At 39.4% G+C, this 20987-nt stretch overlaps 1 protein-coding gene across 5 annotated transcripts in view; it reads left to right on the top strand.

Annotated features, from left to right (window-relative positions):
* The window catches only part of XYLB (xylulokinase), an 82262-nt gene that overhangs the window by 54373 nt on the left and 6902 nt on the right, over positions 1–20987 (top strand). For 2 of the 5 annotated variants that reach the window (XM_021555296.3, XM_021555299.2), the window contains exons 16-18: positions 13674–13732; positions 17545–17632; positions 19797–19891. In XM_021555296.3, the coding sequence (XP_021410971.2) occupies positions 13674–13732; positions 17545–17632; positions 19797–19891 (242 nt within the window). Of the gene's footprint in view, positions 1–13673; positions 13733–17532; positions 17633–19796; positions 19892–20987 lie in introns of all 5 variants that reach the window. The other 3 variants (XR_013341327.1, XM_077789427.1, XM_021555298.3) reach the window with 3 other exon arrangements.

The following is a 20987-nucleotide window of genomic DNA, read 5'->3' on the forward strand; positions in this document are numbered from 1 at the left end:
ATTACTTTAGTGAGTTTTTCAGACCCTTAATTTAGAATAAATGAGACCTACTCATGGATCAGGTCCTGAATCTTTTCTTCTGTTCTCTACAGCCTGTGTTGAAACAAGTGTTTTCCCAGCAGTAAGATTTGATTGTCTAGAAAGGTGTAAACATTCCTTTTTCTGAAATTGCTTCATGTATATAGGTGAAAATAACACTCTCTTAGGAAATTCTAGGCATGGTTAGATTGTTTCAAGACCTGGTCAGAGTACTGAGATGAGTAAATAATAATTTCTCTGTCATTTCCCAAGCTTTCTTTCTTATACATATGCATACAGAGAAACTCATAGACACAAGATGATCAGAATCTGCCCCCATATGTTCCTCTCACCATAATCCCTTTTTTCCCCTCTTTTGTTGCTTTCCCCCATAATTTACTTCATTTGCATATTGCAGTGTTTCATACCATGGTGCCTGAGTCAATTTTCTTTTGAATAATTAAACAGGTACATGCCCTTGGAAAGTCATTGCACCCTTTATTGCCACTTAATGTGTTAACTGTAAGGAACTGGGAAAAGATGTTGTACATTTTTGTTGACTGCTGTTTTATATGAGGGCTGGAAGTGGTGTAGTTGAAAGGGACTCAGAGTATCCTGCATTTTGGTGAACCACATCTCATGTACTCAGAGTGGAAAATCTAATCCTTTTGCATTTGAAAAGAAAATGTGAGCACCCTCTTACTTTAACAACAATAATGATAATAATAAAAAAAATTAAAAATGAAATTTTATAGTGGCTATTCAGTGGTGTCTCATGCTTAGCTGAGGCTGGGTTTTAGGTAGTGCAAGATTTTGGACTTTGCAGAAGAAAATTCAAAGAAAAAAATTGGTCATGAGTCCTCTGTGTTGTGTTTTTGGGAGAAGGGGAGGAGAGAGGGAATGGACAGGAGGAATTATTCAGCTTTTTAATGAAGATAGCTGAGACTTCTCTGGAGGATGCAGAGGCAGGTGGGGATTGGGGTGGATACCACACTCTGAGCTGCTCTGGGGAAGGCTGGGCTAACAGAAGTTTCTGAAAGCAGTGGAGAGTTCCAATCATTAAAATTAAAATCCTGAGCCAGGTGAGGTGGAGCATAGGTGTGCTCCAGATGCAGCTCTAGCAGTGATTTTGTAGGTTTTTTTTTTTTAAATTGTGCTGGCTTGGATAGATGAGTCGCTTTTTCTGTTGTAGGAACCCGGAGTGTGTGCCAGGGTAGGCCAATGACAAAACATGGTTTGCTAAATTGCATTTTTTTACTATTGTCTGGTAGTCATACTTTACTATATCCCCTCCTTTATCTAGAGAATACTCTTAATTGTATACATATTTCAGTGTCTTTGGTAACTCTAAATGACATTTAAATGTTGGTTTGCCTTCATTGCTCATTCAAGCTCTACTCTTTGCAATTAGGGCGCTACTAGAAATTTATATTGATTTCTGTGTGCGTTTTTTCTTTTCTTAGGATAGGACATATCTCTGCTTAAATGCTACAAAATAAACCAAGGCGGTTTTTGCTTTTAAATGCCAACAAATAGGTTTTTGGCATTGTGTGGCTCATTACTCAGCATGCAGAGAGATCTGGGGAGAGATCCCAGCTGATCCCTGTGGCCAAGGCAGCTGCTGGACTCCAGCTCCATGGCAGGGAGGTGAAATCTCTTCTCCAGCTGTGAAAGGCTGAGAATTCCTTTAAAACATAAAACTGCTTGGTCAAGCTTGAGAAAAAGGTGCAGAGTGTGTTTTATGCTTTTGATGTGTGAGTTGATTAATAAAGGCAGGAATAGGAGGAAGAGATTGTGGCAGGGTGGGTTTGGGTTCAGTGCAATCAATAGTGATTTATCCAGAGAAAAGGGACTCCATCCATTGAGACAGTTCTCTTCTCCTGGCCTTTGGAAGAACTTTCCATAGAATTGCTCAGCTGTGCTTAAAATATCCCCATGTCAGCATGGCTGATGTGTTCAGCCAAATGCTAAATGAAACATGCCTGATTTTGGGGTTCGTCAGTGGAAGGAAACATGGGGAACGTGGCAGCAGCTTATAAAAGAGCAGCCTCTTGAATTACAGAGATTAGCATCTCAGGGAAGGCTACAGGCACAAAGCATACCTAAATAATGATCATTGGTTAAAAGGCATCAGTGCCTTGGAGATAAAGAACTGCTATGGATTGTCAAAGAGATTATCAAAATCCCTCAAACCAGACAGTGTTAATGATGCAGATCATGAAATGTGCGGTGACTGAGACTTAAATGTGTATTTTGATATGGATTGTATGATCACTCATCAAAGGATTCAGACCTGGGTTTTTTCAAGAGTGTTTTCTTTACTATCTGAATCAAATATGTCAGCTCTGCAATCTGTGGCAGGTTAATTGAAATGCAGTGAGAGTGCAAAATCTGAATCAAGCATGAGGTTGGCAAACTTTGTTTATCCTTTTATTTTTGCAGATCTCTAAAAGTAACTGCTTAACTTGAGAACTGTTGGTGAAATTAGTGTGATTTTTACATCCTTCCTCAGATAGGAAGTATTTGGGCCACAAAGGAATAATTTCAAAGATGTCTGATTTGGCTGGATTGCGTGAAGCTATATATCAGGAGCTTGAGGAACATCTTATTATTAGTAGAGTTGTAGTTAAGTTTCAGTGGCCAGTGATGGACTTCATCTGACTTGAATAAAATTCTGCATGCCAAAAACATGCCAAGGCATTTTTGTTGTCTCCTTTTTCCTCAGAAATGATTATTTAATTATACTTGGTGACATTGAGTGCACATTAGAGGGAGGCATTTCCAATGATTGCTAAAGCAAAGGGTTCAGGTATTTCAGGTTCATCCTTTGTGATGCCAAGCCCATGTGGACCCCTGCCTGCCAAAAACCTGTGCTTGAGCCTCTGACTCTACATCAAGTGAGATCCTCAGACACCATCAGCAGGAGAAAAACAAACCCATCAAACATGAATTTGTAAAAATTACAGTGTGAAGGGCTGAAAATGTTCTTTCCTTCTCCATAGCTGGACCTTTGGTTCCCATTGCAATGGACTCAGCTTTAACTTTTATTGATTGTACAGGAATGTGAGGGCAGCAGAAGGTGGTTCAGGTACAAGGATGATGCACCAGGTCCATGGATGCACAGCTGCAGGGGTTTGTAATAGGAATAGGAATTTAAATAGCCCTTTGTCATCAGAAAGTCCCCACTTTTCAGTGGCATGAAGCTATTAGGGTGTGTGTTGGAGTATGTTTGTACTGAGGGGTTGTATTGTTCAGTACTCAACAGTGTACCCTTCCTAGATCTAATATTTCATTTAAAAGCAATTTGCCTGAATGAAATAAAATATGCATGATGGGTGAACACAGATGAGCTCTGTTAATGTATTCTAATTAACTTGCTAAAAATATTTTAAAATCTTAATAAGCTTAAAGAGAGTTTCTGATGATCAGATGCAATGTTAATGAGCATGGTATAAAAACATAAGAAGGTAAAGTGAAAAGCTGATTGGCAGTTGCAGTGCTATCTGTATGCCTAACACTTTTCTTGGGCAAAAGAAAGATCTTTGGGTTAAATTTTACCTTTTGTCTTGGTAGCTAATTTCTCAAGATCTATTTCTAGGAAGTTTAATGAGCAAAACATTAAAAAAAAGAAAGAATTTACCTGTTTGATTTGGGGTGTAGTGGGAATTTTATTGCTTAATTATGCCTTAGAAAAACATGCTAAGGACATTTATAATAAAGTATCTGTGTTCTTTGTGTGTGGGAGAATGACTCTTTCCCTTTTATATATGCCATAAATCTCTGATTGTAGTCCTTTTTCTCTCCAGGCTATTAGGTTTCTGCAGACTGTATTTCATTCCTTAGCACCTATAGTTGCTTGGCAACAACATCTGATTTACATGAACCCAGTCCCGTGAATGAATAGTTACCTGGAACCTTCCTGAGCAGAAACCCTGAGAAACGTAGCAGCTCTCCCATTCACCCTGACAATTATTAGGAAATATTAATTGCTTCTCTCTATTCATCTTTCCATAGCCTTTGTTTTTCAGTTAAATGGGAACAAACTGTATTCTCTGTTTAGTTCTGGCCTGCCAGAGGTCACAGAATTCATTTATAAATAATCCACTTGGAAAGGGGGAGATTTATTAATAACAGAAGGCTTTAGTGCTGCTCAGAGACCCAACTGGTACAAGTGGTCCCCAGTGCTGTGTTCTTTAGGTACAGGAAGAATGAGTTCAGAGGAGTGAAGTAACTCAGCACAGTCACATAGAGCAGGTCAGTGTGATTTTTTTTTTTTTCTGTGAGTAGGTCTGGTGTCGTTTTTAGGGAGAAAAATGTTACTGCCTCAATTTATTTTCTTCTCTTCTTGATGTATGGAACTTAACTGAACAAACAAAGTAAACAGATTTTCTGCTACCTCAGCTTGTGTTTGGCGAGCGGTTACACTCTATCAATTAATTTTATTTTTGTGAAGTACTTTTCAACCTGTAGGTTGTTTCTATTGAGAGGAGTAGGAGGTATGAAAGACAAAAATTAAGAAGAAAAATTCTTCAGCAGGCACTGAATGAACACAAACCAGCCTTCCTGGACTAGAAGATGAAAAGCTACAGGCAATATTTGTGGATGCCAAAAGAGTTGTAATAATTCTTTTGAAAAAATGTTTAAAGAAAGCACCCAAATTGCCTTGTTTTGGGAGTCCTTTTCTGGTTTTTATCAGGCTTATTCTTTGCAAAAATAAAATATTGCTTGGGCTTGTCTCTTTTCTGCTGCATTTCCAGAGGTTTTTGTTGTTGTTGTTGGTAAGACACAAAGGCTGGTGTGGAAGGAAGCAGAGCAGATCTGAGATCTGCTTTGCAAATCTAGATCCCAAACTGATTTTTCCCCCAGGGTTGTTGTGCTTTGGGTTTCTCTAGAATCAAAATACTTCATAGCACATTCTTTTTTCTCATCACTTGAGTGGCATTCAAGGTCAGGTCATTGCACCCTGTGCCTTTTAATTATATCCTGTGGCTTTAGGTAATGCTGAACTTGCAGCTCATTATTATTATATTTTCTCCTGTGGACATGTCTTGCTACTGATGTTCATACTCTGCAGATTAACTAATGCAGAATTGAATGCATTTGTAATCTAAGTAATGAGGAGGCCTTTGTTCTATTCTTGCTTGTTCTTCTGATTTTGGGTGACCTTGGGTGGCTCATTTATCTCCTTGCTTGCTGTTCTCATTTTAACCTTCGATGGATGGTGTCATATGCTGATTTGCCAATGTAATTTTCTATTTCCCTTAGAAGATTTTCAAGGCTGAATATTGGTGTATGAGGACAAATCTTTATTAAAAACAGTGTTCTTTGTCTTCCAAAATAACTCAGTAACAAGCATTATTTACTGAAGTGTGATCTGTAAAGCCACATGTGGCATTACACACATCAGAACTGCCATAGGCGTGGGTGGGTGTGCATTTTGCTGAGTTTCAAGCACAAGTTTCTCATGTGTCAGAATACTTTGAGGAGATACTGAACTGTGCTGCAATGCTGCCTACAGACTGTATTGAAAAGTTGGTTTTAATCAGTGGAGAATGCCTAAGGTAGCAGCAGTTTTTATTAAAACTAATTTATGAGCATATTTTGCATGTGCCTGTCCCTGGGTGAATGTCTCTCCTTAGCCTGGGAGGTGAGCAGCAGGAATGGTCAGGGTTGCCAGAGGCACTGGGATGTAGCTCAGTGCAGAGCTCACTGTGATGGGGAGCACAGGACACTCCTCTCACATGGCACTGTTGGAGCCACAGACATTCAGAGCCAGAACATTCCCTCCAAAAACTTCTCCCAGGAGGTTTTCCAGTGCAAGGTCCTCTGTGATTTATCAGGAGTTTTTATAAGCTGGTGAATATCAGGCAGTCTGACAACATGCAGTCACACTTCTGGGACAGACGTTTTCAGTGCTCTGACCAACTCTGCTCTTCTCTTTGATAGTGGTTTCAGAGGTGAAGACCAAGGTATTGGACTAGCAGCACTAAGCACCAGTGGTTTGTGGTCTTGAAATTAAGCCTTTTAATGAGTGGCAGAACGTAATATCCTTAGCTTACTAAAAAAAAAATACAAGATGTAATTTAATTGTGGTCTGTAAAGTGCCAACATGTGAAGGGGAAACCTAATTTTAATAATAACATTTTAACTGGAAGGCTGAAGCCACAAATATTGACTAGAAGTTTAAAGAATAAAAACATAAATTATGGGAAGAGTGCAACTATTTAAAGGTATTCAACATGAAAACAGTCAGTAGACACAGCAAATTTTCAGTCACTTTTAGGTGAGGTTCTGTGTCTTTTTAAGGTCCCTGTAGTTCAGTGAGTACAGATCTGGACTCTGGGATCACTCTGTGGAAGTTGTGTGATCTCATTTAGGCAAATAGTCCACTCTGATCTTTTACTATTTTGGAGCTGTCTGCAGGTATGTTATTAAAAAACTGGATGTGATGGCCAGATTTAAAATGCCTGGTTTGCATCTCCTCTAGGTTTTGTTTACAGACTAGTACCACCTGCCTCAGAACATTTCTTGAGAATCGTTAATTTGTCACATTGGCTCCAGATCTCTTGTTTATTTGCTGAATGACAGGAATTCTGAAGTGGAAGGTGGAGGTGCTGCCAAGTCTTATGAAAAACTCTGGCAACACAGGGTAAATCAAAGCAGGTTATTCTTTGTTAGGTTAAGCCTTTAACTGGAGCCTTGGCTACTTTATAGATGTTTGAACAACTGCTGAATAGTTTTTGTGGTTATCAGTATTTTTCCCCAACACACAATTCTTATCATATCCAGACTTTGGATAACAAAAGGGAAAAACTGAGTGGCCAAAAACGAAAAAAACTAAATTGATGTAAGCAGTTACATTGGTACATGAATCCTTTTTACCTTACTACTTCATGAAATATGTTACTTATTTTTTTAAATTAATTGATTCAGGACCTAGAAATTGGACAAGCAAGAGAGAGCAAAGTTCATTAAATTGTTCTAGTAATAATGATTTCAGGAGAGGACTTCCCCCAATACCTTGTCATTGTTGTCCAAATAGATTTTAAGTGTTCATAGAATCACAGAAAGACTTGGGTGGAAGTGACCTTAAAGATCTTCTAGTTCCAACCCCTCTATCATTTCTTACATCCCTTTCCTTAAAAGCTTCAGAGAAATATTTTTCCAAAGTATCCTACCTTTATCTACAAATTTTGTCTGATTCTGCTGCTCTTTTTTCCCCTTTGCTGTAAACTCTAGTGCTGAGTTGTGGAATTTTTTTTAATGCCTTACCTTTGGAATTTGTCCCAGGCTTCATCATAAGATTCTGCCAAATAGAGATCTGTGTCTAAAAAAAAAAAAAAAAAAAAAAATTAAAAATCACTGTGAATTGATAAGCAATTGCAGCTCTGCAGTATTTCTACAAGAATTGCAAATATTTCAGAAACCTTGTTGCGAGCGTGTCAATGTATATGTTATAACAATGTTATGACTATTGATCTGCTTGTTCCCAAAGAAGTCTTTACCACTCATGTACCAAATTTTTCCCTGCAGTATAATTCTGCTGCAGTCAATGAAGTTGAATTGTACCTTGAGTAGATTTTGTTTCCTCTGGAGTAGTATCTCTTGGGCTGTGTGGTTTTTTTTGGGGGTGATCTGCAGTAATTTAAACTGCTCTTAAGAGATAATTTATGTGCATGTTTTTCTTTGTTTATTTCTTTGTGAAATCCATCAAGAAGGAGAAGGCTTTGGGTCAACATTAAATTTTAAATTAGTCTCTGAGCTGAGCTAGACTAGGAGGATTTTCAATAAATGTTTTGGTGTCTTCAAGATTCAGGTTCTGAAATCCTCAGGTTTGTCTTGATTGAAATAAGGTCTTAGGAAAGCCAAATTTGACATCTTCATGAAGAACAATTTCTTGAGAACATAAGGTGGCCTGTGACTATCATTGGTACATGAGCCTTGGTTACCAAACTGTTCCTACTCTGATTCAACTTTGTTGTTGCTCCTCTGCTCATTTTAGTGGTGTTATTCTTGCCTTGCAGCAGTGTGAGCAAGAAGAATCATGCCTGGTCTCCCCCACATCATTGTAGAGACTTTATCTATGTAAGTAGCATAAATGTTGAGAATATTAGGCATATTTGTCATTGCTGGTGAGAAAATCCACGTTTTTTTTTTCCCCCTCTGTTGAATTACAGCTGATTTAATGGTAGCTCTACAACAGTGGCCTTAGAGGCTGATGATAAATTCTATCTGTAAAAGTTGTTTTTCTTCCCTGGGCACTGCATTTAAAAAATAAGACTAAATATCATGTCTGGAAAATTCCTGACAAGCATTTGAGCCACCCTCAGTGAAATTGAAGCATGTTACAAAATATATGAAAACTTCTTCACTTGCCAGTTAGAAAGAAACCATCCTCTATGGCAAACCTGGCTTTCTTTTGTCAGTAATAAATTTGCTGATGCTTCAAAGTGAAAGCCAGAAACACTTCTAAGAAATGGTTTTTGAATGGCTTTTACTTGGGCAGTTTTATTTGTCTAAATAAAAAAAAAAGGAAAAGGAGAAAAAGGGTGTATTCCATTTTCCATTACTTTTGCCTCATTCATGTAGATGTTTAAGATCCAGTCCTAGAAGTCTCAGAGACATAAAAGGCCATATTTAAAAGGGTTTAGATAAGAGAAATCTTTTACCATAGTGAGAGTTAAATTTCAGCATCTTTATAGGAATAAAGAAAATTAGCATGAATTTTGGAAGCGTTAATAAGCAAGGAGGATGATTTTGGAATATTTGTTTGATAAATGGGACAAAAAACCCATATATTTTTGTTTTGTTTTATTTTTCTTGAATGAAAAGCTAGCAAATACTTTTTTAAAAAAAATTATAGTATTTGAAGTTAATCAGAGAAATAAAGGAGGGGCTTTTCTTGTTGCTTGCAAATTGTAAATTGCAGTTATTTGCAATCATGCTTATAACTGGCATGGATTCATGTGCATAATCAGCTGCTTTTTGAATACATGTTCTATTGTTCTGTTTTATTTATGGATTCAGTTGTGATGAGAAAGATGTTATGAAGCTGTTTGGATGAATTCTTGGAATTGTCTTTTAAGTGTTTTGAAAGTCAGTGTGTTTGGGGTACAAACCAGGATTCTGGATAGCACTTAAAATTTCGATTAAAAAGTTGAAGGGTTTTCAGCCTCAAAATATAGAGTCAAATTCTGGTTTTGGACTTTGAGGTGCATGAACCAGCAAAATTCTGTAGTGACACAGACACACCGTTCTTGTCCAGCTGAAATACAGCGAGATCCAAAAGCCCTGAGGTCAGGAGTCATCCCACCAATTCCAGCATCTGGATCTGTTATCAGTCTGATCTCACCCACTCCTGGTGGGACAGGAGGCTGAATTTCCACCTCCAGTCTCCTTGTATGAATAATGTGGCAGAAGATTTTGGTGATAATTTTTAGTGTCACCCTTCTGACCGGCGTGCTTTTGCCAATATAATTATTTTTCTTAATATCTACATCTTTCATCACAGAATGCCCTCAGTTGGAAGGGATCCACAAGGATCACAGTCCAACTCCTGGTTCTGCACAGGACATCCCCAAGAGTCTCACCCTGTGCCTGAGAGCATTGTCCAAACATTTCTTAAACTCCATCAGGTTTGGTGCTCTGACCACTGCCCTGGGGAGCCTGTTCAGTGCCCAACCACCCCGTGGGTGAAGAACCTTCTTTAATATCCAACTTAAACCTCCCCTGACACAACTCCAGGCCATTCCCTCAGGTCCTGTCACTGTCACCACAGAGCAGAGATCAGTGCCTGCCCCTCCTCTGTGGTTGTAAATATACAGTGATGCAGGACTGCAGTATTTTTGGGACCACTGACAATGCTGAATACATATCATTGCAATTTCTATTCTATTCTCAGTGACAGATTTTTATCTTTTCCCTATGTACCTTTTAATAAAAGCAATATTTTGGCTGAAAGCAAGAGACAGGGGATGAACTTTAACATCACTCAGTTCTTGCTGGATCTCTGTGGAAGGCACAATGAGAATTTTTGTGTGCATAGTAACATGCACAGAGTGTGGTGCCTTCTCAGCCTTGTGGGAAAGTGCCTTTTGCTCAGACTTCCCACATAAACAAACTTCCTTACTTGGGTCTTCCTCCCTCCTCCTGTCCAGTGGGAGCCATTATTTTAATTTTATATTGTTAGGTCAATCACCACGTTCCACAGAAGAGAACAGGTCTCCAGAAGATGTGCATATGGCAGAACAACACTGTGCCATGTGCAGCTGCAAGCACTTTCTAGATAGGGTTAAAATTCAGCATCAGCTCTCTAAAAAATAATTAGTTTTTCAATAAGAAGGAAATAAACTGGTTGGTTAGGTGCTATGCAGTGAGTTTTTAATTAAAAGATGTTTAAATCTGATTCTCTCAACTGTTAAAGAATTTAATTCTTGAATTATGTTTGCTACAGTTGTTGTTGGGGATTTTTAGAAACACTGTGAAGTTCTCTTTGTGCAGTGCTGTAGGGGATGGATGGTAGCTCCTGACAGATTCAAACACAGCTGGCTGAGAACACTGCTGGTGATGGATGAACGATGTCTCTGTTAATGCCTTTTATACATAAATGATGGGCTTGCTTTATTTATTTATAAGATGTATCCAATTACACATCTCAGAGCAAATGTCCACTCTTCAGAAAAGCACACAATATTGGCATTAAAAAGACAATCCCTGAAATCAGTGATCAATGTATTTTCCTTGTTCTGTGGTGGAGAGAGACTGAAATAAGAAGTAAGCCTAAAATTCAGCAAATTCCAGTAGTTCTTTAGGGATCTAATCATTGCCTGGAAGAAGTGACTGAAACTCAACGAGGAATGATCTTGTCTCTGCTCTGGCCACTTGCAGAGCACCACATTCACCTGAGATTTTGCTTCCATGGGGTTTGGATGGGTCAGTCCCACCTGTAGAGCTGCTCAGAGTTTGTCATCCCACAGTCATGGCTAAGGCTGGCTTGGCTGTAACCTGCTGGGATGTGTTTCAGTGCAGTGAGCCATCTTATTTGACTCAAAGAGGAGGAGAATGAATGGTTTTCCCTCCATGTAGCTGCATCATAGGTTTTTGGGTGCTTTTACTGTGTGTCTCTGGGTGTTTGTACTCATGAGTGGATCCAATTTAGAACATGAGCTGTCTAACCAATGTTAGAAACTTCACAGTGTAAATTAAGCTGGTTTCTTTTATCTAGTAGTTTAGGTATATTCTGAAATAATTCTTAGTATTTTGCTACAAAAGAATTAGTCTGGATTAATGTGGGTGTGCAGATAGCAGCATGTTAAATAATTTTAGATGATTGATATCTGGCTTGGCCTCTTGGAAGGCACCTAATGCAACTGATAGTGGGGTAAATGCTTACTTGGGTGTGGTCTGTATTAAGTAGCAAATGCACTGTAAATTTGCCCCTAAGTTTCTGATAACTTATTGATATAGGAGTGGGTTGAATTTTGGTGATGGCATTAATTTATAATGTAGCCAAAACCTGAAGGTTCTGACCTTCTCCTCTTGTTCTGGGCAGCAACTGGCAGAACAGGAGGTCACAGTCTCAAGCTACATCAGGGAAGGTTTAGGTTGGATATTAGTAAAAAATTTTCACTGAAAGAATAATAAAATACTGGAATTGTCTTCCTAGGGAGGTGGTGGAATCACCATCTCTGGATATGTTTACAAAAAGACTGGACTTGGCACTTGGTGCTATAGTCTAGTTGTGGTGTTAGGGCATAGGTTGGACTTGATGATCTTAGAGGTCTCTTCCAACCTCATTATTCTGTGATTCTGTGACCTAGCAAAGAATAAGTCTCTCATCCATTCCTGGATTTCAAATGGAAACATCTGGGGGGTTGTGGACAGAAGCCCTGGGACAGAGCTGGTGTGCAGATGGCAGTGCAGGAAGCAGCTGAGCTGTGTTTGCTGCTCACAGGGGTGGTTGCTGTTTGGCTTTGGCACTTGGATGATGCCCACTGCTCTTTCCTGATGGTGGGAGCCCAGCAGTGAGTTCTGCCCCTTTCCAGAGGCACTGGAGAGCAAGCCTGACTTATTCTGTGGTTTGAGCTGCTGGGAAGTGTGGCCAGTGTGTTTGTTTCTCATCCTGTCCTGCTGCCTGTCTCTGAAATGTGGTGTTTTCATCTTGGATGTGGTAGCTCTGGAAGAACTTATATTCTCAACAAGGTTTAGCAAGACAGAATTGTGACTACCAGGCAAATAATTTAGAGTGTGGTTTGGTTTCTAGGAACAGAGGCTTACTAGTTATTTTTTGCTGGTTTCTGTGCTATTATGTTGTTGTGATAATCTTGGCAGGAATCTGTCACTCTGTATTGGTATAATTGAAACTCGTTTTCCCTGAGGAATCACTCTGTTGTTTGTTTTATTTGTTTACTGACATTGACAGAGATCTTAATGGCTTTTAAAACCCAATTTGTGCATCACTGAATATCCTCCAAAGAGGAAAATAAAATTAAATTTATCAGTAAAATAGGGTCCCCCATGCAATGCTTTGTGTCGGTCTTGGGCTCCACCTGAGCACCCAGATGGGGTTCTGAAAATGGTGTGGTGAGCTGCATCTTCTGATTATTTCTGATTCTGTCTTTGGGGCTTTTGTCATTAAGATACTTGAAAGGATAAATTACAATAAGTTATTTAGGGCATCAGTGTAAGTTGCCCAACTTTGCCTTGCGAGAAATAAATTATCTTTAGCTTTTATTAAAAAGGAAGTTAAGGTAACAAAACAATAACCACAGTGAAATTTCCCTTTTGGGAGGGTACACATGATGGTATCACTCATTATTGTCATAAATCAAGGTAATTAAGTGTTTAGCTTTTTTAAAAAATGTATTACATCAAAGTGTTTATGCATTTATTTTGTTTTAAGCCTTTGAAGAACTTCAGTGAGAATGTTTGGACTATTTATGTTTGCAATGCCTAGCTGCATTGTGCTTATGGATAACTGTGTGTCTTGTTGCATGCCATGCTCCTGAGGAGCACGCACACAAATAAATGGTGAGGCAGACATTCAGGAATGTAGAAGAAAGGATGGGTTTCTTTAAGCCTAAAGAACACAGGATATATTTTTAACTCCCCCAAAGCTGTGGATTTGCACTGGGTGAAGATTCAGATTTTTTTTTTTTAATTTTAGTGGAGTGATTTAGACCATCTCTAATTGCCTTTTGACACACCTCCTTGTCATTCAAGCACATAGGGATTGCCCAGGTTTCAGTGAACTCTGGCTGTGAACGTCATGAGGAGATAAGTTTGGAAAATACTGCTGATTTTAAAGGTTATCTGTCAGTTTGTATATATACAGCTATGAGCCAAACCAACCTGACCTCAAACCAGAGCTGTAATATAATAACACTGCCTTTCTTACTCTGTATCTCCTTTGAAAATCTCCCTGACATTGATAGCACTACAATAATAATTGATCTGCAATATTTATGTTGCCTCTTCTAAGGAAGTGCTCTAATGTGCCTTGGAAAAGTGGGTAATTAGTGCTACCTCCTTTTTTACAGAAGGTAAATTAGAGAACCCTTATTCCCACCTCCTTGTTCTCAATGTACTTGGTTCAGTAGCACAGATCTTGACCATATGCACTGTCAGTCTGATTTGCACTTTTTATTCCATTGCAGTGCCTAGAACAAGGATTTTGGCTACTGGTGGTGCATCCCACAATAAGAAGATCTTACAGGTAAGTAGAAAATTAAGTCCTGAACTGAGCTTGCAATTAAATCTCCATTTTTATTTTGCTGTACTGAATCCAAATCACTGCAGCTGCACAGGAAGGTGTGGATATGGAATTGTGAATCTGCTGCAGGTCTTTGGAGTTTTCTTCATGTTTAGTGTGAAAACCTTTAAGACCAGTTCTAATTTTACATTGAACTTAAGAGTTTTTTTCACATTTGACTGGTTTTATGAATGAGTATCTGAAGCACTGGTGATTTCCAGGTCTCATCACTTAAATCAATCAGCAAAGAAATAATAAAGAAACTTCTTACGTAATATCTGAGGTTTTTTTTTTTTTTTTTTTTTTTGGTCTGTTTCAGCACAGAGGAAAGCGGATGGTGCTTGAATTTAACAAATGTAATGTCTCCTTCTGGGCAATCCCAGGAGCTTACTGGGCTCCAGGGGCTGCCTTGACAAGCTCCCCTTTAACCACAGGCTCCAACACTGACCTGGAGGTAGACATGTACACCAGAAGTCCTAATCTTGGGCCAGGTCTTATCACTGGCGATAACTGTGCGAAATGATACTTCCAAAAATTTAAAAGGTTTATTAAAACTTGATAAAAAAATACAACAGAAGACTGAATAGAGAAAATCATACCGTGCTGGGAGCAAAGGATTTTTTCTCACCATGTGCTTGTCCACACAATGGATCTTCCACCTTTTAACCCTTTAGCCCCTCCCAAAATCTTGTCAATCCTTCTTCGCTGCTGAGTGGTGGAAATAATTTTCTTACATCTTGACTGCAGGTCAGCTGTTGCCAAAATATCAAGCTGACCCTCCCAAATGCCCTGACCACCCAGGTCACCCTGTGATAACAATGCAAGGAGGGGTAAAACATAACTGTAAATGTATAAAACTTACACATAATATTTGCCTTTTAATGGTGAGAGTCAACCATGACATTGCTCATCTATCTCAGAGTGAACACAGGTGATTTCCAGGTCTCATCACTTCATCCAGAAATGTTTTCTGGAGATTCCAATCCCTTCCCATAAGCTGCAGAAAGTCAAGGCCAGCCTCAGCTGCACACCATTCTCTTTGACAATTGCAGTCAATTGTCTGCTTCACAAAACCTGAGCTGGATTAAATGGAGGTCGAAAAGCAAAAAAGCAAAAAGCTGTTTTCTCCTAAGGCAGCTAAACCACGTGTGTGTGTAACTGCTGCTTGTACAGCTGATTGGGGAGCAGCAAATTTGGCATGTTTTGCCTGCAGATGTCACTTCTCTTCATCTGCTTTGGTTACTTTGCCTAAGAATGTGACATTGGAAAATTAACTGATTGGTTAATTGCCTAAAACATTGGTCCTTACAGGAGGAATTCTGCTAAGGGTACATCAGGAAAGATTGGATTCACAGATGAGTTTGTTTTTAAAGCTGTATTTCCAGTTTGGGTGCCAGGAGGGTCTCCTTGCTGTGCAATGATGGCAGAGAAACAAATGTTCTTAAAATGCATAATTTGTAACATACACAGCTGAAAAATCATGGGACTGGGAGAGTGGTGGCTGGGGTGCTTGCTCTTCACGTATAACAATTCAGCTGGTTTTAAAACTCATTACAAGTGCCTTAAAATAATATGATCAATACAGTGTCATTCACTTAATTCAATCACTGGTTAATTGGATCTTTCTTTTTAATTTAATCTAAACCTCAGAAACCATATCAGTTGCATAAAGAATAACAGCTTCCACCCTTATCATGGTCAATTTTGGATAATTTGTTCCAGGGCTACAAAAGACTATCATTTAATTAATCAACGTTCAGGAACTCCTATATTTTATACCACAAAGGAGACAACTTAGGAAAATCTGTTAAAAAAAATTTAGTAGGGCAGCTTTCTTCACAGTTCCAGGAAGCTTTTTATAACATATGTGGTGCTTGATTAATGACCACATGGAACACAGTGAATTTTCTTAAGCAGTAGAACCTCTAATGGTTGCTTTTTAAATTATTTGGGAGAGATACCACAGTTCCAAATGACTTACCAAATATATGCACTTTGAATAATTTTTATTTTATAATTGTAGTAAAAAATGTTATTTGCTAAATTGTTAAAATTTATTTTTAATGTTACAACACTTCTTAGCAATCAGTAAAGAGTAGAGCTGCATTGTGTGAGGCTCCTAAGAGATGCAAAAAAAAAATATTGTTGCCCAAAAGATTGTACAATTTAAACTTAAGAAATGCCTGCTGGAGATGAGGTGAAGATGTAGATGGGGAATGTGTTGAAACAAAGTGGTAGCATTTGCTGGTAGGATGGGCAGTGGGACTAGGACTCTGTGACCTTACAATTTCCAGAGTACTGTTTAATAGATGACCATGATTTATTTTTAATTTGTTCTCTAGCACTGAAGCTTATGTGCTGCTCAATGCTTGCTTGCAAATGAAATTATCCAATCCTGACTTTTTTATCTTACCAGAAGACAGTTTTAAATGTATAAGCTCAGGCTCCCACTGGGTTCTAGTTAGCAAACAGCCACTTTCATTTAAATAGTGAAAATTGGTAATTTTTTAAAGGTTTTTGTTTGAAGATCCTCCAGAAAATTTCAGAGAAAGAAAAATCCTTTATGAAATTCCATGTACTGTATGTTTCTATAGGTGATATGGATTGAATTTCTTAGTCATCTTTTCTGAAGCCCTGGGGCTTCATAAAAGATGACTAAGAAATTATAACTACAGCAGGGTTATAAATTCCAGGATCAGAGTTGCCTTGCACTAATCCAAATGGTTTGGAATGCTGAACACTCTGGCTTTATTTTAGACTCAATTCCATGGATTTAAGTCAGGTGAGACACTCTTCCCTTTGGCAAAAGTAATAAAACCAGCACAGGTTATATCTGAATTGTTTCCTGGTTCTTGCATTGCTCAGCCTGAGGGGCACTTGCAGTCCTAGAAGTAATGAAACCAAAATGGAAAGCATTTGTTGACAATGTTTTTGGAAAGGAGTTATTAAACCTCCTATGCCCCTATCCAAATATGTCTTAATTTTTTGCATTCTGTGTTGTTTTTCTAAACCTAAACTGTGGGGAAGAGCAGATGTATTCAGTGGATATGAGGTGCTGATGGTGTTGATTTCAATGCAGAATGATGTGTGGTCGAATAACTTTAAGTATCTGTTGGATACCATAGTAATTTCTTTGCCTGTAAAGTTTTATTTGTATTACTCAAGCCAAATGTATTGATATATCTTCGTAGCTAAGGTTCCCTTAAAAACAGGAAAACTGGTAAATTTAAAGACTATGTAATCAGCTCCTGTGTCGTTCTCCCTGCTGATCCTAATAGGATGGGAATGGTGGAGATGAAGAAGAAGGGCTCAGCAGGCCTTCATACTGCTGAAGGTTTATTTTTACCCAAGTTTAGAGCTGAGGAGCCATGGCTGGTTCTTCTGTCTTTCCTTCCCTGGAATCAGCCTTACCATGATGGAGGCAAACAGGCTCCAGTCATGGGTTCCTGAGCAGGTCTCCTTGCCCTGACAAGAGCCTTTAGCATGGGCTGATTGTGTCAGATTTTGAGGGATGATGCTTCAACCAGGGCTCCTCTGAACTGTAACCAAGAGATCTGGAGAGAAATAGGACTTTATTTCCTGGCTACTTACATTTGTAGCTCAGAATTATCCATATCCTGTGGTGTGACAAGTTCAGGTCTCACTGCTGCCTGCAGTGCTTCATTCCATGGGTTCCTGAGTCTTGGTTGGGGCTTGGGACAGCTGCTTGTTTTCCTGAGCAGTGATGAAGGATTTCTTTCCCCTTTGTGTTTCATGGATGTTTTGATGCCTCCCAGGTCCTGTCTGACGTGTTCAACGCGCCCGTGTTCACCATCGACACGGCCAACTCTGCCTGTCTGGGAAGTGCTTACAGAGCAATCCATGGTAAGGCTGCCAGGAGATGCCTGTGAGCAGTCAGAGAATTTAATTTCACTTGGTTAATACTTGGGATTAATGTTACTGGGCATGAGGGGGGAGTAAAGCTGTGCACATCCGACTGGAAGGTCGCACAGGTCAAAGAGGGATTTTTGCTCTTAGTACGCTCAGATTAGGCCAGAGAATATAATTTACATTGTAATTCCAAACCTGGTGGCTGCTTCTCAACCAAGGGATGGGGTGTGGGGAGTGGTGGTGCTGTCTGGGGAAGGTCTAGTACCTTCACGTGCTGAGTTGTTGCATCCATGGAAGAACACAGCCAGCTGAAGGTGCTGGTGCAGCCTGCTGCCCCAGTCTGTGGGCTGGGCTGTAAACTGGATTGCTGAAATGGCCAAACCAAACAAAAGGTTGATCCCAGCAAAGAAGATCAATGAGGGCAGGGACAACAAGACCTAGAATACTGCTGGCCAATATAAAACCTATAATTATCTTCCAGCTTTTAAATATCAGGTTGAAAGATATGCAAGGTGTCCTGAGCTCCATGCACTTTTTCTTGTAAAAGCATGAATCTTGGGTTCACCAGTCATTTTGCTTGCTGTACTACATCACTCACTGTAATATAACAGTCCAAGCCCCAGGATTTACATGTTTATTAACTTATAATTAATACACGTGGGTGTGTGTTAAGGGTGGGCCATCAGCTATTTAAGACTTGAATCCCAACGATTAATTTTTATACAAGTATTTTAAAATGGTTTTTAATAACTTACAACTAGACAATTCAAGGAGTGTGGAAGTCCTTGTTTAGGTCAGCTTCAGTTAGCCTCAGTATTTTAATTTGAATCTTTAGGATTTGGGCCTTAAGACATATGTAACTTTTCTACAAGTTCATGTAACACCATGGGATTGCAACAAGCATTGAAAAGATAGCACCAACCATTAGAAGAAATCAGCCAAGTTGTAATTTTAGAAGCAAATTCTGCTGTCACATTATAGCATCTAAAGACTACACAATCTCTTGCATTTGAAAACAGCAGAGAAAATTGCACAACCAAAACCTGAACTGATGTGTTTAATGCACCCAGCATTCTCTCCTCTTTATTTCCAGAAAAGGCACAAGGGTTCTGTCAGGCCAAGTAGGCTTTTGCAGGACAGTGGAAACACTTGGATTATCTTTATATTGGAAGCCATTTTTGCACCTTGTGGATCAAGTTTCCAACTGTTTTTCTTTATACTCAAACTTTGCCTTCTGCTTCAGAAGCCTCCAAGCACCTAATGCTGCAGGCAAGCTCCTTATCCTTGAATGCACGTGAAATGTGGAGCCACTAAAGATCGTGCAGATATTCTGTGTGTAGGGGGAGAGGTGGATTCCCTCTGCCAGTTTGGCAGATGAGATGTGGAGGCTTGGCTGACAGAGTGTTTGAGGATTTCGGATGCTGTGCTGATGGAGGGACGCCTGGGCTCACGTCCTCTGCCAGCCAAGCCCCAGGGGGTTTGCTGTGTGTGTTCCCAAATGGCATTTTTGATTGATGCTTTCAGCTGCCTCACTCTTGGCCAGGCAAAGGAATTGAGGAAAACTGAGGACTTGCTAATATAAATGAAATACTGATAGCAAGAGCTCTTGAATAATATTACAATGTGCATCTGGGGTGTTTCCCAGTTAGCCTGGGGTTCTTAGCAGGTGTGCAGGGAGCTCATGAAATGCTGTGACTTGCTCACAAAGCAAAATGCTCTGGTAGCAGAACTCCCCAATTATTCTGCTTCCTTACATATAAATATATTTAATAATTTGTAGCATATTTTCTTGAAAGTGTTTTCATTTCCCTTCTTTTTTATGTTTAGTCACATTATGTCCTTGAATTCCTAGCTTCCATGTATTTTCATTGCTGTTTACTGTTGTAACCATAAATAATTACTGATATTGTTGAGCAGCATTTCTGCTGCTTACCTGTTCCCCAGGGTACAAATTGAGTGATTGGCAAAAACTCAATCACAGAGTCCCCACTTCCCAGGCTAGCTCATAGGAATGTAAAATCTTCTGCCATTTATCCTTCAATCCTGAATGCTGACCTGACCAGGGAAGATCAATATAATGTATTAATTTGCCAGGGAGTCAAGGCACATCCCTCATGGTGTTTTTTTGCATTGATCAGGATTGTGATTCTCATTGCAGGGCTTGTAGCAGAGAGGAATGTGTCCTTGGCTGATGTTGTGAAATTAGCACCCGAGCCTAGATTGGCTGTCACACCCACCCCAGGGGCTGAGGAGGTGAGCAAGTTTGGCCATACCATTTCCCTTTTCATTTCCTGTCTGCCTCAAAATGTAGTGGTTTGCTAATTCTTCTGGTAAAATAGATTAATTTAGGAAACACTTTGTTCCATGATTCTTATTCCTTGTTGTAAAGACAGATTTGATTTTGAGAGGTTATTTGGTGTTGTAATGATACAATAATCTGATCCCACCATCCAGGTCTGTGAGGAATAAATTTTCCTAACAAGGTGTGATCAGACAGCAAAATGTCTTCCTTAAGGGACAGAAGAAGTTATAAAATAGATTGAATTTGGATACAGGTCAGTCAGGTTGTAACTGAGAATCTTGACAAAATAATCTGGACTTGTTTGCAGCAAGCAGCATGGAAAAAAGGGTGGTGATTGTGCCTTCTGGCTTCTTGGAAAACGTCTCCAAAAATCCTTCCTGTCTGTAAAGAGTGGTCAGCAATTGTATATAATCACTGGTAGCTCCTACCTGGAAACCATGGCAGCTGGGAGGATTCAGTGGGCACAGGTCTTTGGTTCTGTGCCCATCCTGTGAATTTTGGCATGTCTGAAAGTGAGGCTTGTGCTTTATGGCCCACGTAGACAAAGCAGAAGAGATGGTCATTGTTGGTAACTATGTGATTCCAGCCCTTGTAAAACCAAGGAAGGAATCATTGTCCCAGGCTCTCCAGTGCAGCCCTGCACGTCTCACTCCCAGCCAAAGGCTTTAGTTTATGACATCTTTTGAAATATAATGTGCAGTAAGAAATAAACAATACTATATTGCAAGATTCCTGGAGAACACATGTTTAAATAACAAAGGTGAATCTCACCAAGGTCTTCAGCTGTGCAAAAGCTTTTTTACATCAGCACAGCCTTACACACTGCACCATTTATGAGATTTGGAAGGGGCCTAACTACAGGCAACAAGGTTTTAAAGCTTTTATTTAAACTGGGAAATTAATGATCTGCCAAAACTACTAACTCCCAGCTACATGTGTAGAGGAGCACCAGATATCACGATGAGTAATAATAGAAATGATCATGCTGCATTGTGCATGCCAGCGTATTATTTAATTATTAACTGAGATGGAGGAGTTCAGTAATCG

This window comes from Lonchura striata, chromosome 1 (genome assembly GCF_046129695.1).
Source record: "Lonchura striata isolate bLonStr1 chromosome 1, bLonStr1.mat, whole genome shotgun sequence".
NCBI lineage: Eukaryota > Metazoa > Chordata > Aves > Passeriformes > Estrildidae > Lonchura > Lonchura striata.